Here is a 15,572-nt window from a genome sequence, read left to right as displayed (position 1 = left end):
CATTTCATCTTAATTTATCACTAAAACCTCATAATTAGCTCTAATATCTCTCTCTATATTAATATTATCATCCACAAGTTTAGAAAAATCAAAAGGACAAGTCACTACTTTGATTAAGCCTCTCCCCAATAAATTCCCAATTAAATCAGATTAAGTTTCATCCACAATTTTTCTTTTTCTTTATTCCAAAAGTGATCTCTGCTTTATTGGTTTTCATTGAAAAATGAGAATTTGGGAAATGGTGGGAAATGAAAACTGGGAAAAGAGAAAAAGCTCCTGCCTTTTTCCTACTAGCGCATCTGGTTTTTGCTCATTGGTGTTCAAAGGTCCCCCTCAAGTTTCCATTTTCCATTTTCATTTTCCATTTTCTTCAGCTCTGCAGCCTGGCTGCTGCTGTTGCTCCTCTACAGTAAGATTCCTGCAGCCATCCACCTAGTGGCCAAGATCCCCCAAGCCCCCACCCCCTTGCAAAGATTGCATCTTTGGAGTCTTCTCTCCCACTGAGAAAGGCCTTAGACCACTCTCCCTCCTTGAAGACCATGTTTTTTTTTTCTTTTCCTCTCTCTTTTTGCTGGTGAGCTCCTCCTCATCCTCCTCTTGTTGTATTCTTTTTCATCTTTTTGTTTTTTATGTATCAAGTCATGGTGGCTTTCTTTTGTGCAGATATGTTGATTTGATTGTGTTCAGCTGAGGTCTATACAGCATTTCTTTTGCCACTCAGGTCTTCTCTTTTCTTTTCCTTCTTGTTGCTTTGTGGATTTTGAGTTTGTTTTTTATTGCTTCCGGAGTTTATGTTGCTGGGATCAATTACAAGGTGGTGCCCTCTTTTGGTTTTTGGATTGCTTGTTTTGCTGATAGTTGGTCCTGGGGTGATTTGTCTATTTTTTCCCTCTTGCATTGTAGTTGGAAAAGTGAGAAAGATTGGATTTTGGATTTCTTTCCTTGATTTTTAGTTTGCTCTGCTGCCTCTTTCCCCCGTCTGTCTGGTGAACCTGAAGATATGCTAGATTAGATTTCACCAAGGTTTGCTTTGTGCTTCCTTGATTTTTACATAAGTTGTTTGTGGTTTAGTTTTTGGGTTTTTTTTTATTTATTATTGTCAAATCTTTTTTTGTTTGTAGTTATAATTAGCTTGCATTTTATCTTCACAAAATCATCAACTAGCAGGTCAAGTTGTTCCGAAGTCCCTTTTTATGAGTTTTAATGCCAGTTTATAATCATCCTATTCTTAATGAGTATACATAAAATTGCCATGCATTTAAAATTCTTGGTGTGGAGGGGAAATAGTAGTAATTTCCTTCATCGGCATGCTGCTTTTTATTTGTTGATTATTTTCATTTCTTTCTCTCTTGCATTCATTATTTTAGTTTAATGTTTTCTTTTTTGATTAAAGTTTGAATAGTTTCCAACTTAGATTTCAACCTTTTTGTTTTTGTTTATTGTTCCATGCTCATGAGAAAAAGGGACTCTCTTGCTAGATCACAATAGCACTTACTTTTCATTTATCACTGCTGTTACTTTAATTTCTCTTTGAAAAAGATGTAATGATGTTATCTATCATCTTTATTCCATAATACTATCATCAAAAGCCGCAAATCTTCTTAGCCATTGGGCTTCTTCTCATGATGAGGGCCTAGTGTTGATGTTACCTTGTACCTTGCTTCGCTTTGTTTCTTTCAGTAGCTTAAGTCCTTTTCTGTACAGCAAAAGGGTTCAAAAGCTTTATGTCTGTAATCTATACTCGCTTCATTTGTTTGTATTGTTTAAATTTGAAATTAGTTGCAGATCCTGATACCTGAATTGTCCCCTTTTAGCTGTTCGATCTCCGAAATACTGCTATCTTGTAACATGTATCAGAAAAGCCAAAAAAAAGTATGGCATTGGTGATGTTTGTGTCCTTGCGTGCGCTTTTTTTATGGTCCAGATTTTTTGGAGCATCTTGTATATAATTGTCCATATGCATTTTTACTCATTAACTTGTTTCAGCAGAAGTTTTGGTGTCTTCTCTTTTGTCTTTTAGCTATGTGACATTAATAAGTACTTTTACATGTGTGTGTGAATCTCTTTCATCTCAACACAACAAGAAATGATATTTGTTACGTCCGCTAAGAACTGATTGAATTGCTTACATTTTGTTGTTTGTTTTCTAGCAAAGCAATGTTCATGTTTTCCAACTTATAGAATTAAGCAAAGCAATGTTCATGTTTTCTAGCTTATAGAATTAAACCTGTGATTTCACACTAGAAACAGAAGTTATTTAATTATTTTTTGGTATGAACATTGGTAGAACCTGACAATTATTCACTTGGTTAAAGTATCTTTTCCTTTTTTATAATATTGTAAATCCCTCAAATTTTTATCTTGTCCTTGTTCATTAATGTCATTGAAAACCTACCTGTGGAAAATTTTCTTCTACTGTTTCACGTAATTACTGACTATTTTGCAAACTAATGGCAGGATTGGGCCCTTTGTTTTCAGGTTTTGTTTCTTGAATGACAGGCATGAATATTGCAAGTTCTTTGCAATTAGTTGGATGTAGTCCTATTGAATAATATAATGATGAGACAGTCAGACAATCGAGGGAATTGCTCAGGATCAACCCAATCAGAGGAATCAGCATTGGATATGGAGAGAACCATATGCAATCACTCAAATCTTCCTTCTTCAAGTCCGTCCTTACAACCATTCACTTCAGGCGGTCAGCACTCTGAAAGCAATGCTGCATATTTTTCATGGCCTAACTCAACTCTATTGCATGGTGCTGCTGAAGGCCGAGCAAATTACTTTGGTAACCTTCAGAAAGGTGTCCTACCAGGACATCTTGATCGGCTACCAACTGGGCAACGGGCTACCACATTGCTTGACTTGATGACTATCAGAGCGTTTCACAGCAAGATCCTACGGCGTTATAGTCTTGGTACTGCTATAGGCTTTCGTATTCAGAAGGGTGAATTAACCAAGATACCAGCAATTCTCGTTTTTGTTGCTCGGAAAGTGCACAGACAATGGCTTAGCAACATTCAGTGCCTGCCATCTGCTCTTGAGGCAGGGTTCTTCATTTTTTATTCTGGGGGTGTACCATACAAATAGCAGCTATCTTGAGTACTAATTTTCTCCTTACTATCTCTTGATTAGGGACCGGGGGGTGTGTGGTGTGATGTAGATGTTGTGGAGTTCTCCTATTATGGGGCACCTGCACCAACCCCAAAGGAACAACTGTACAATGAGCTTGTGGACGGCTTGCGTGGAAGTGATCCGTGCATTGGTTCTGGTTCTCAGGTACTTGTTTGTATATCTGCCCACTTACTCAATTTCTTACACCACATTACTTATAGGAATTGCGTGTTGGCAACTCATAAGGAAAAGAGTTGAGTCATGGAGTGGAGACAATCATTTTTAACTTATAAAGAGGGAAGCACTAGTTCCACATTCAAACTGGAGTTTTAAATATTAGAGTTTGTATCATGTGTTTAGGCAGGGCTGGTTTGATGTCTTTTATTTTATGTTATACTTTTAGTGCTCTACAGTCTCTACTATTAAGCTAAATTTGATGTCACTTAGGATTGAGGTGGTGGAATCCCTTTATGAACTTCTTTACCAATAAATATATGTATTTGTTGGTCCCCCATTAAAAGTTTGTCAACCATTGGCTCTGAACTTGTTTGGATCTCGGCGTGTTATGATTTATTTTCTGATGTCAGGTTGCAAGTCTTGAGACGTATGGAACATTGGGTGCCATTGTGAAAAGCCGATCAGGCAACAAACAAGTTGGTTTTCTGACAAACAGACATGTGGCAGTTGATTTGGATTATCCAAACCAAAAGATGTTTCATCCTTTACCACCTAACCTTGGTCCTGGAGTCTATCTCGGCGCTGTTGAGAGGGCAACATCCTTTATTACTGATGATCTTTGGTATGGGATATTTGCCGGAACAAACCCAGGTACCAAAGCTCTTGTAAACAGCTTAAGAACTTATATTGTCAAATCAAACGTCTATTTTATTATCCTTGTGCAAACTTTATCAATCTCTTTTCAGTTTACTGCTATAGTTTCCAAGTAACAAGGTGTTGATTAATTTTGGTCAGAATTTCCAATGATTTTATTAAGCGGCAGTCTTCTTCAAATTGATTTGTTAATCATTATTTATATTCAAATTTAATTTCACTGTTAATTTGCTAGTTTTTTCCATTATTTGTATTTTCTTATGTTTTATTGAGCAATGTTCTAATCCCCGAACATACTCCTTACCTTTGAAAAAACCTGCAGAGACTTTTGTGCGAGCGGATGGAGCGTTCATTCCGTTTGCTGATGACTTTGACATATCAAATGTTACCACTTTGGTGATGGGGGTTGGTGAGATTGGAGATGTCAAGCTCATAGACTTGCAGTCTCCCATCAACAGCCTCATCGGGAGGCAGGTAGTGAAGGTTGGAAGGAGCTCTGGCAAGACAACGGGGACAGTTATGGCGTATGCTCTTGAATATAATGATGAGAAGGGGATATGTTTTTTCACTGATTTTCTGGTCGTGGGTGAGAGCCAGCAGACATTTGATTTGGAAGGTGATAGCGGGAGCCTTATCATCTTGACTGGACAAGACGGGGAAAAACCACAGCCGATTGGAATCATATGGGGAGGAACAGCTAACCGCGGAAGGTTGAAGCTTAAAAGTGGCCATGGACCCGAAAATTGGACAAGCGGAGTTGATCTGGGTCGACTTCTTGATCTTTTGGAACTTGATCTCATAACAACTAGTGCTGGACTTGAAGGTTTGTACTTTTTGTGATACCTCTATGACAAACAGAAACAGATACCCAATCTCAGTGACAAAATCTAACTCAATTTTACTTGATTGAAATTTCATGAATAAAGAAGCTTTGCAGGAGCAAAGAATTGCTTCAGCAGGAGTTGATTCTACAGTTGGCGAGTCATCCCCAACTCTGCCGAAAGAAAAGCCTGAAGAAGCATATGAATCTCTCGGTCTTAAGATTCAACAATTACCGGTTGATGATGCTTCAGGTTCTGGATTGATTCCTCCTTTTACGCATGCTGAATTTCATGTTGATAATTTGGTGGCCACAAACAATGTGGAAGAGCACCAGTTCATTCCAAGCTTCATCCAATCCCCGCTTCACCGAAACCATGATGATAATTCTGAACTGAAGTCTCTCTCTGCACTAAGGAACTCCTCAGATGAAGACCTTTGTTTTTCTTTGCAGTTGGGGGATCGAGAACCTAAACGACAGCGCACAGAACCCACATTCAGCAATGGTTCTCCAAAATGAACAGGATTCACACCATTATCAATCATGCATCAGCTTGCCGGCAAGTTGAGCTCTGTAGAATAAATTTATGTCACTGTAAGAGGGCAACTACTTTTTTCTGCACAATGGCCTATATAGAATCAACGACGAATCTAGAGTCAACTGGGTTCGGCGCATGATTAATCCTCTCTACTGCCACATTGCAGCAATAAAATGGTTTTGTGCGGCGGTGGCAATGCACAGGTCAGTCATCCAACAAGCCAATGTTCTTACAGTTTTCTGTGTCTCAAGTTATGGCATTTCCTTAGCACTTAAAGTACCGAAAGCCGATATTAGGATATAATTTACTCAATCCTCGAGCTCAAGCTCCATTTGTACGTCACGTCTTGAGTATAAGAAAAAACATTTAGCTCGAGCTCAGGAATCACTTCCTCTTCGAGATGAAATATATCATTCGAGCTGCTGTTTTCTTCATGCATTATGAAATACTCTCTTATGTCTTGTTCATACGAAATGTGTCGGGTCATGATTATGTCGAAGTCATCAGTGTGAATGATTTTTCTTTGATTATCAGAACCTTCATAATGCAATTGTCTATAAAATGGTGTGACTCATCAATTTGACATGGTATGACATGTTGATGTTGCAGCTAAAGGAAAATTTGCAGATATGCTTGAATCTTCTGCTGTGTTGTTATGTCTTGATGTCTATTTTCTTAATCTTATGCGTTTATACCCCTATAAAAATTATTATTTGCATTCACATGTCTGCACAGGTTTGATCAAATATTAATTTTTCACCTGGTAAACTATGCATATATGTAATACCATATTTGATTTTATACCCAGTAAAATATAGTCAGAAACCAATTAAAAAACATTCTTTAAAAAATTATCTTTCTCTTCTCATTGAACTTGGAATATATATATATATATATATAATAAGAGGGATTACAAATTTACAATAAAAGAAACAAATATTAAATTTTAATTAATCTCTAAACTTTTGAGTCCTTGATGAATGTTAGAATTGTCAATGGTTATTAACAACGTCCGACCAAAACAAGACACGAGACGTACATAAACCGCACATCATTTGGCAAATGTCTCATCAATCAGCTTCAAAGATTGGACCAGACATTGAAATTTCTGAATCTTTTCATCCTTATTTTGCAGTAATTCTTATCATTTTTCAGTAACTAGAACTTAATTAATTCAATCACACTAATTAAATGGATAGATAGATTCAGATATAGATCATTATCAAATAAATAAATGAAACATAAAAGATTGAAACCTATATTGATATGTATTGGCTAAGCATGAATGATGGTTGTTCTTGAAGACTTTTATACACTGATAATTTATTACAAATAGTGGACTTTAGGATTGGAATCCATCCTTAAAGTGCTAAATTAAATAATGTTTGTTTTTAAGAAAAAAAAATTTAAAGTGTGCAAATCTTAGCATCAATTCTTGGAATTCATTGTCTAAAGCCTAAAGTTCAGGCACTTAAAAGATGGATTTTATTGTTTAGATTAAAGACATGCATTACTTTATAGAGGAGGAGAAATAAGAGGAAAAGTCACTTTCAGGATTAGGTGATTGAGAGGTGGAAGTTGTTAGAATAAGGTTAAATTTTTCATTAAGTTTATATATAATATTTGTAAAATGATGAGGGATGTGAATCCACTGAACTTTGTAAGAGCACTTGCAGTTTGTGTTTGCAAGTAAGTGGGCCAATGTTGGGAATAAGAATGATTTATAGCACTTCAAGCTGTTTAGGAGGAAGTCAACTTCCATATTTCCTCTGTATTTCAGAGTTTCTCCTGCTTCTATTTTAGCTATGATTTGTTTCTTTTAATCCGTATTTGCCGTATTTGTTTTGGAGAGAAAAATATGAGAAAATTAGACCTATAGACTATAGCAGTTTAACCTATTAATATTGAAACCCTTACATAAGATGCTAATTTAAAAGAAAACTCAAAATTGAAACCCAAAACTTACATACAGTAAAAATATAGATGTATGGTGAATTTGTAATTATGCTTCACATTTATGCATGTCATAATAAAAGTAAAGATTGTTTGTTGTCATCTATTAAAAAAACAATTAGAAAATAAATCTATTTATTTTAAATATTTTTAATGGTTTATTTGTGAACACAATTAAGAAAAATGTACATTTTTTTTATTTTATTTCATATAAAAGTATCATTTCTATGAATCAAACAAATGAGCACCTTAACCTACTTTTATTTTTAGAATTCTTTTTTTATAAATTAATGACAAGTATTATTTTTAATTTTTTTATTACATTATGCTGGAGAGATTTCCTCTTAAACATAAGCAAAGTAGAAAACCACTAAGTTATACTTTTAATTCTTTCATTTTTCGATTCTTTTTGGTGAAAAATATCTAATAAAAATATAAATAAAATTATATATATATATCTCAATTTTCGCCATGTGATGAAGTTAAAATACGCTTATGTTTTAATTTCAACAAGAAAATAAACACTCTGGATTTCACTTTTCGTTTGCCCATCTTCATCCAAATTAAAAAAAAAGAAACAATTTTAATGATAATTTTCACTTCCTCATGATTAATAAAAAGAAAACTCTCCATATATGAAACTATGATTAAGCTATGTTATAAAAAGGAAACACTATGTATACACAAACACACAAACACACACGGCAGTTAAATCTAACAAAGATGAAGATGAAATATATATATATATATATATATATATATATATATACGAGCAAGTACACAGTTGAAGATGCTTTATAAAGACATGAAAGAAACAGTAGTTTGTGATAGACAGAAAGAGAGAGGGAGAGAGAGAGAGAGAGAGAGAGAGAGAGAGAGAGCATGGGATTCCAAAAGGCATGGCTTTAGACATTCTTAGAGAGGAACCACATGGCCTGATTGCATACATTGAAGGCATAAAAGAAACAACCATTATGGACTTATCACAGTTAAGTACCAACATCCGGATCTTATAAATATTTTCTTAAGGTCTGTCATATTACATATATACTCTATGCTTTGCATTGCCTTTTTTTTTCAAGCAACATTAATGGATAAACCATATACATACATACATACATACATATATATATATATATATATATATTTCTGAACAAGTGACAATGAATGCAGCAAGTTATTGATGAACATTTGGATTCATGAATTAATGCTATTTTATGGTTTGCATGTACTGGAATTCAGAAAAAAGAAAGAAAGAAGAACAATGTGCAGAATTAGGAATTAATGACCGTTGGAAGTGGGGGACAGTGATGGATGATACTATCAATGCAATGGTCTATGTTCTGCCCCCCACCTTAGAAGCTACAGTCATGGATTCAATTGATGATATATAAGTTTTTTTACTGAAACATTTCATGATTTGATGAATATATTTCTTTAATGATTGATTAATTGATGAAGAATTAGTGAAGAGATGAAGGTAGAAATTAAGAGAGGAGCACAAATGGGCAGACATGCACACATGGATGTGTAATGATACTGTGGTCCACCAGTGATTTCCACATTACAACAACCAATTAATCTAATTAATTTTAATGGACAGTTGAAATTAAATGATCCTTGGGTTGTTAACAATACCAAAACCAAAAGATTGATGGATGTTTTGATGATAACTATTCAGACAGAAGATGTGGAGATGGTGAATAATACCCCACACAAGTTCCACATATATATCCTTTTTTTTTTTCCTTTTTTTTTTTATTCTCTGATACTGCTATATGTGTATGCTGATCATCATCATCATCATCATCATCATCATCATCATATGAAGAACAAAAACAAGAGCTAATAGAGATAATTAGAAATCAATGAGTGCATGCATGTTGAAGAAACTAATGAAAAGTTTAAAAAAAAAATTTAAAGAAGAAAGCTAAAGATTTATGATGATGATCAGTACCTGTTCATGATGGAGTGAATGCATGTAAAATTTGTGATGATTTTGTTGATGAGTGATTGAAGCTGCAAGATGACCTGATCATCATATATATGAAACAAAACCCATGCTCTTGAAGAAGGAACAATTAAAAACAATGAGACTTAATTAAAGACACACACACACATATATATATATATGAAGAGAGCATGGGAATTAGAGGATAAAACTATAAGGATCAGATCATGCTGGCAGCTTCAACCTCTCAAAACAAAAAACAATGAATTGAAGAACAAATAGAGGGATTTATCTGAATATATAGATGGTGTTTCAATGAAAACACAAGAGAAAAAAAGGAGAAAGAGAGAAAGAGAAAGAAAGAAGCAAGCTCTAACTCACGAGCCATGCATGGAGGGTGGTTGTGGGTTGAGGAGCTCCCTTTTCATCTCTCCTTTCTTTCTCTCTTTCTCTCTTTCTCTTTCTTTGTAAATGCAACTTCAGTGTTTATATGATCTCTCCTTCCCTTAATTTCTTGCACCATTATTAATTATGTTTGTCAATAATATGTATCACAGTTTTTAATGATGGGTTTTGGTCCCTTTGCTACAGCTCCTTGTGACAATGACTTTGCTCTCTCTCTCTCTCTCTCAACAATTTCTTTTTTTTTTTCTTAAAAATTACATTTACATGTACGTGTGTCAGATGTTATCAAGAATGACCGATAAAATAATAAATTTATTTAAAATAAATTAAAATTAATATTTATTATTAACAAATTTAAAAAAAATTGTTTAAGGTAATATGCACACATCAGGTGTTATTATATAGGAATAACCACCAACTAAAAAATAAATTTATTTAAAATAAATTGTGTAAGTTAAAAAAAAAAATTATTTAAGATGGTATATATGAATATGTTATTAAATGATTAGCATATGTCCTCATAATAAAAGTGAGTTTTTTAGATTGAGGATCATAGAAAAGTAGAGGTAGACTAAATAAAGTATTTAGTTGAAATTTTACAAAATTATATATATATAAGTTTAGTTTATTTAGCCTTCTAGCACTTGATAAAGCAATATAAAAGGGAAAAATTTTATATAACCAACTCCAACTAATTGAGACTATTAACTTACTATATATGTATATATATATAGATATATACATACAAACATATGCGAGGAGAAAATATTATGATGGATGATCACTCGAGAAGGTTTTAGTATTAGACTTGTATGGTATCTTACAATAATTCTTTATTTGCAATTGAATTTATATTTTTGGTCCTTAAACCATATTGATTTATTCACAGTAATATCTATGATTTTTTAAATTGAAAGTTCATGAACATTACTCAGTTGGAAGACAAGAACAATTTTGATAGATCTTAAAAAGAATTTAATTCTTTGACGGAATATTTTATTCATAAAAACACATGAAATAACTCCATAAAAATATTTTAAAAAAAGTAAATTGTATGTCTTTTTGCAAGACAATTAAATAAAAAAACCATTAAATAGATGGCCTAATCATAGGGATGAAATTTTTAGCTTTGCTAATAAGACATTGTGGCCTTGCTGTTTTGTGACCTTGTATTATTTAATTTGTACATTTATTTTAATACCCTAAAATAATTAGCTGTTTAATCACCTATTTTAAATAAAGAAAACACTATTTATAGATTCTTTGGTCTTTTATAGAAACGGTGGAGAAAATTCTTGATGTCTGATAGGCTTTATGAGCTACTTAGCCTATGGACTATCACTAGTTTTTTTTAATAAGTATTAATAAATCATAAAAATATATTAATAAGAAAAAACACTAATAAAAAACAAAGAAAGAGCATATATAAAAATATCGAGATGTTCTAATAAAATTAAATAAGAAAAAAATTACTTTAAAAAAATATCAGAGGATTAAAAGAGACAACGGTGAGAAAGAGAATACACTGAATGACAAATAGAGCTTTTGGGAGAAAACAACTAATTGAGAATTATCTGTGCATCATCACCCTATTAGTTGCAAATACTATATATATATATATATATATATATATATATATATATATATAGAGGATGACGTCACTCTGCCTACGCTCATGATTCGTAATATGTGAGCGTTGATATGCAGCTGGATTAAACTAACCAGTGACACCATTCTACGTAACAAGAACGATCGTCGCGACTATTCATAAAATCGATAAAAAAGCAGGGACTGCGATGATTTTTAATCAACAATCCGATAAATCTCAGAGCGATGAATCGAATCAATCGCGATCGTCGATCACTTATTAAAGTTCATGCTGCCGTGACGCTATCTACGAACGTCCCGCGAGATGATGCTTTAAGTACTATATCAATACCATATATAATATATATACCAATATTCATAAAAAACTTCGCATTGCAAAACAACTTCATGCAAGATTAATACATTAAAAAATAAATAATATCAATAATGTTTTAGTAGAAAGGAGAAAAAGTTGAAACAAACTCAAGAGTCCTACAAAAGAGAGTTTTGAGCACACAATATTTTAAAGGGTATATATAATCACCAACTTAATTACGCATGGTACGTTATATATATTATATATGAATCTTTCTCCTCTACGTACGTAGCAAACAGGTAACATGATCCATTGAACAATCCTTTGAAAAAAAGAAAGGTCATAATATTTGTTAATTGCCTTTATATTATTATGACTATTATATATAATAGAAAGGAATCCTGAAGGGAAAGACAAAGGTGCTTGTCTTTAGGCATGGTGGTTCTTTGTGTCTGTGGTATCATGGGGTTGACAAGCATTGAGACATGAGGACAGACCAGAAGGAATAGAGGACCACCTTTCTTTCCAATTTGATTAATGACTACTAGATGGTGGCACATGGCTTTCCTCTTGTTTTCTTATTTCTTTCTCATTTCCTTCTCTTTCTCTCATTTCCATAGATTTCTTTCTTTCATTAAGGTCAAGGTTTGCTTCTCTCTCTCTCTCTCTTTTCAAACTTTATAGATATTGATGTTGCAACAGTAGAACAGAAAGATTTATGTCCTATAATCAAATTTATATAAGATTTTTCTATGTGCTTATATGATGTTTGATATGATATCAAAAGAAAAGACAATTGCAATCCAATTTATTCCCGTGAAATAATATGTAAGATAATATTATTGGGAGTAATAGGTGGGTCCAAAATGTAAAAGTTTGTCATAAACTGTGGATTAGGTCTATATGTGTTTAAATATCTCAAATTATAATTCATTTTTTTGTGTCTCATGTGGGAGTCATGTGTAAAAAATACCTCTCGTTCTCCCTTTTAAAATTACATGATGGGGAGTTTATCTTTAGAAGATCAGTCAAGCCACTATAACTGGTGCACGTACTCCGCACCTATTTATTTTTTTGCTTTGTAGCCCGACTTTGTTAAAAAAAAAAAAAATTTTAGTCAATAAACTATAATTTTGAGTTTGAATTGTAAATGAAAAAAAAAATCTTCTGGAAGAGGTCTTTCAATACTTTACTCCGACTGAGTTTATGATATATATAAATATAAATATTCAGATGGACTGGGTCTTAAGCCAATCAATGGGATGGCCCAAAGACTTTGGTCCTTGGGCTGTTAATAATGGACAGGGCTGAATTTGAAGATCTAAAGTTAATTAATATTATTATGACCAAATACAATACTATCTTATATATATTTGTGTCGAATTTTTCCTATTAATTAAATATTTTGATTAGCAAGTGGATTAAAAAAATAATAAAAACAGGCAAATAACAGGAATACCTTTCTATGGTGGTTGGTTGAAATTGGTAAATGGTAAGCCAATGTCTTTGCACATCATGTTAGCTAGCTGAAAACTTTGGACTCTTATCAACTGTTTGTTGAACCACCTCAGCTAATTTTGGAGCTCTCTCTCTTACTTTTGGTCTTTCATCTTTATCATCTCTCTTTATATATATATATATATATATATATTATATCATTGATGTCATGATCCACTAAAAAAGCCATTCAGGTACTTCACCTTGTTTTAATTATATATGCACTACTTCTCTACGGAGCAGAAGTTGATAGTTTGACTTTTGCTGCCAATGAAGCTATTCATTTCCTCATCTTGCAAGCATGCGGGACAACGTGGCAGGTAAATGTAGGTTTCATGATGTTGATCTTATGGCGAAAATTTTTCATAATATAAATAAAAATATATATATATATATATAAACATAGATAGAGAAAGCTCTCTTTTAATTTACAAAGAATTACTGTCTACAAGAACAACAACATACAACAACAAATTAACAACACATACAAATACAAGTTAACATTACAAACACAAGAACAATGAGAACATAAATATATATATATATATATATCTCCTGTTTTGCCACTCAGACACACATATCCAACACACAGCAGCAGCACAGGGCAGCACAACTGCATTTCAAAATAAATTTCCCAATTAACATAAAATAAATAATCAACAACTTGATAAAATAAAACTACCATTATATATATATATATAACTCACCATCCTTTCCAGAAACCATCACCACGGCTTTTAGTTTCCATGGGCACCGATTGCTGGTATGGAGCAGCAACGCCGACGTCATCACTCACCGGGTAACCCATCGGAGCTGGTGGTGCCACTTGTCCCGGCGGAGGATAAGCAGTTGTAGGTGGTGGATAAACTACATATATATGCAATTAAAAAAATAAATAAATAAATAAATAATACTAATATTAGCACACACACATATATATATATATATTATGGGTAAAAAAAGAAAAAGAAAAAAGAAAAAAGAAAGACCTTGAGGAGGAGTCTGGTGGTGATCAAACTGACTCATATTGTGAGATGATTGGATGAAGAGAAGAAGATGATAGAAAGCTTATATTCATGGTTTGAGAATATGGATGGATATTTATATACATTTGAAGGCCGGCATCCAAAATTACAACTTATTAAATATAAAAACGCGTTTCGTTTTCTTCGACGAGACGTCTCGTCCTGAAGTTATTAGGCATGCATAGGTGGCGCTTGTACCGCGTTTCTTGGCTTCTCTTTTTCATATTACTTTATTTATTTATTATTAATTTCTCAATATATATATATATTGATGAGAGTTTGGGAGTTTCAAGGAAATGGAGTTGTTGCGGCAAATATAATTAATGGTGGATGGACAGGCAAGTCTTATGTAGGTCTCAACTGATCCAATATTAATTGTCACTAATATTCCAAATAATTAAGTTTGATGTTCAAATTGAGTTTGACTGTGTTTTGTGTTTGGAACTCCCCATGCTTCTTCCTTTGTTATTTCTTTCTTTCAAAGACAAGACAATATAAGTTATAATATTATTACAAGGATTTAATTAATTATGTGAAAATAATAGGCTAATATATGTGGTGGTGATTATGGACGTAAGTTTATATATAAAAAATAAAAAGAGGAATCAGGCACGCATGTGTGGGTATTTTTACTTTCATCATGCCATGTGGTGGTTAGAGAGTTTGAGTTGGTTTTGAATTTTTTGAGTTGATGAACCGAAAGATGAGAAATCTAATTTTATTTTTTTCAGGCCTTTTTGTTTGATTCCATATGATCAATAGATCACTTTCATTTGAATTACATGTGTACGTGTTGATATATATATATATATATATATATATATCAGCATCTAACACAGCCTGTAACCAAAATCAAAATTCTTTATGTTGATTGACAGAGTGGTAATGCAATTTTAAGAATAAGAAAAAGCTTTAAAGAAGGTTATATTTTGGATTACTTAATTAATGAATGAATAACAAACTTAATGATGCATATCCTTGTTAAATTTAATATGTAAGAAAAGGATTTGCTTTATTCCACCTGATGTTTATTAATATTTTTGCACCGTTGTCTTGTATTTGTAGCTAGTGGGGTGAGATTGTTGGGAAGATTTAAGAATGGGAAAAATAATTTTAGTATTTTTACACTAAAAAATAAAGTAAATATACAATTCAAAACGATGATATATTATTTTAAACATATATAATCAGGATATTAATTCATATAAAGAAATAATTATCACCAAAATACAAATAATTTACATAATTAGTTCAAAACATATACTTACTTAAAGTAGAGTACTAGAGAATAATCAACTGATCATTTTGAGAGAATACAAATATAAAGGGAAGGATCTCACTTTCAATCTCAATTATAATAATTTAATTTATTACGATACGTTACTAGCTGTATTTATTTTTTTTCTCTTATTTCTTACATACATATTTTTTTTTAAATATATATTTTTAATCTATTAGTCTAATATTAGTGGTGTATGATTGATTAATAAAGTTGAGTTACCCATTCATCTCTCTCAAAAATATTTTATCCGCCA

General features: G+C 32.6%; 2 protein-coding genes across 4 annotated transcripts; one reads left to right on the top strand and one right to left on the bottom strand.

Annotated features, from left to right (window-relative positions):
* Positions 1 to 168: 168 nt before the first annotated feature.
* LOC120283999 (protein NARROW LEAF 1) lies at positions 169 to 5,853 on the top strand. 3 transcript variants are annotated; one of them, XM_039290827.1, is made up of 7 exons: positions 169 to 574; positions 664 to 721; positions 2,478 to 3,045; positions 3,136 to 3,279; positions 3,702 to 3,942; positions 4,268 to 4,768; positions 4,872 to 5,853. In XM_039290827.1, the coding sequence occupies exons 3-7, from the start codon at positions 2,557 to 2,559 to the stop codon at positions 5,282 to 5,284; spliced, it is 1,788 nt and encodes a 595-aa protein (XP_039146761.1). In that variant the 5' UTR covers positions 169 to 574; positions 664 to 721; positions 2,478 to 2,556; the 3' UTR covers positions 5,285 to 5,853. The 3 variants fall into 3 exon arrangements, with proteins under 3 accessions (XP_039146761.1, XP_039146760.1, XP_039146762.1); XM_039290826.1 differs by having other exon boundaries at positions 2,458 to 3,045; XM_039290828.1 differs by lacking the exons at positions 169 to 574; positions 664 to 721 and adding an exon at positions 741 to 1,023 and having other exon boundaries at positions 2,479 to 3,045.
* A 7,564-nt stretch (positions 5,854 to 13,417) lies between these two features.
* Positions 13,418 to 14,153, bottom strand: LOC120250243 (cysteine-rich and transmembrane domain-containing protein WIH1-like). The gene is made up of 3 exons (XM_039259036.1): positions 14,002 to 14,153; positions 13,720 to 13,879; positions 13,418 to 13,625 (listed from the first exon to the last, which is right to left on the bottom strand). Exons 1-3 carry the CDS (start codon positions 14,036 to 14,038, stop codon positions 13,580 to 13,582), a joined length of 243 nt encoding a protein of 80 aa, XP_039114970.1. The 5' UTR covers positions 14,039 to 14,153; the 3' UTR covers positions 13,418 to 13,579.
* Positions 14,154 to 15,572: the final 1,419 nt, after the last annotated feature.

This window comes from Dioscorea cayenensis, chromosome 19 (genome assembly GCF_009730915.1).
Source record: "Dioscorea cayenensis subsp. rotundata cultivar TDr96_F1 chromosome 19, TDr96_F1_v2_PseudoChromosome.rev07_lg8_w22 25.fasta, whole genome shotgun sequence".
NCBI classification, from domain to species: Eukaryota; Viridiplantae; Streptophyta; class Magnoliopsida; order Dioscoreales; family Dioscoreaceae; genus Dioscorea; species Dioscorea cayenensis.
The sequence above is the reverse complement of the archived record's forward strand: the minus strand, read 5'-3'. Positions and strand labels throughout refer to the sequence as shown.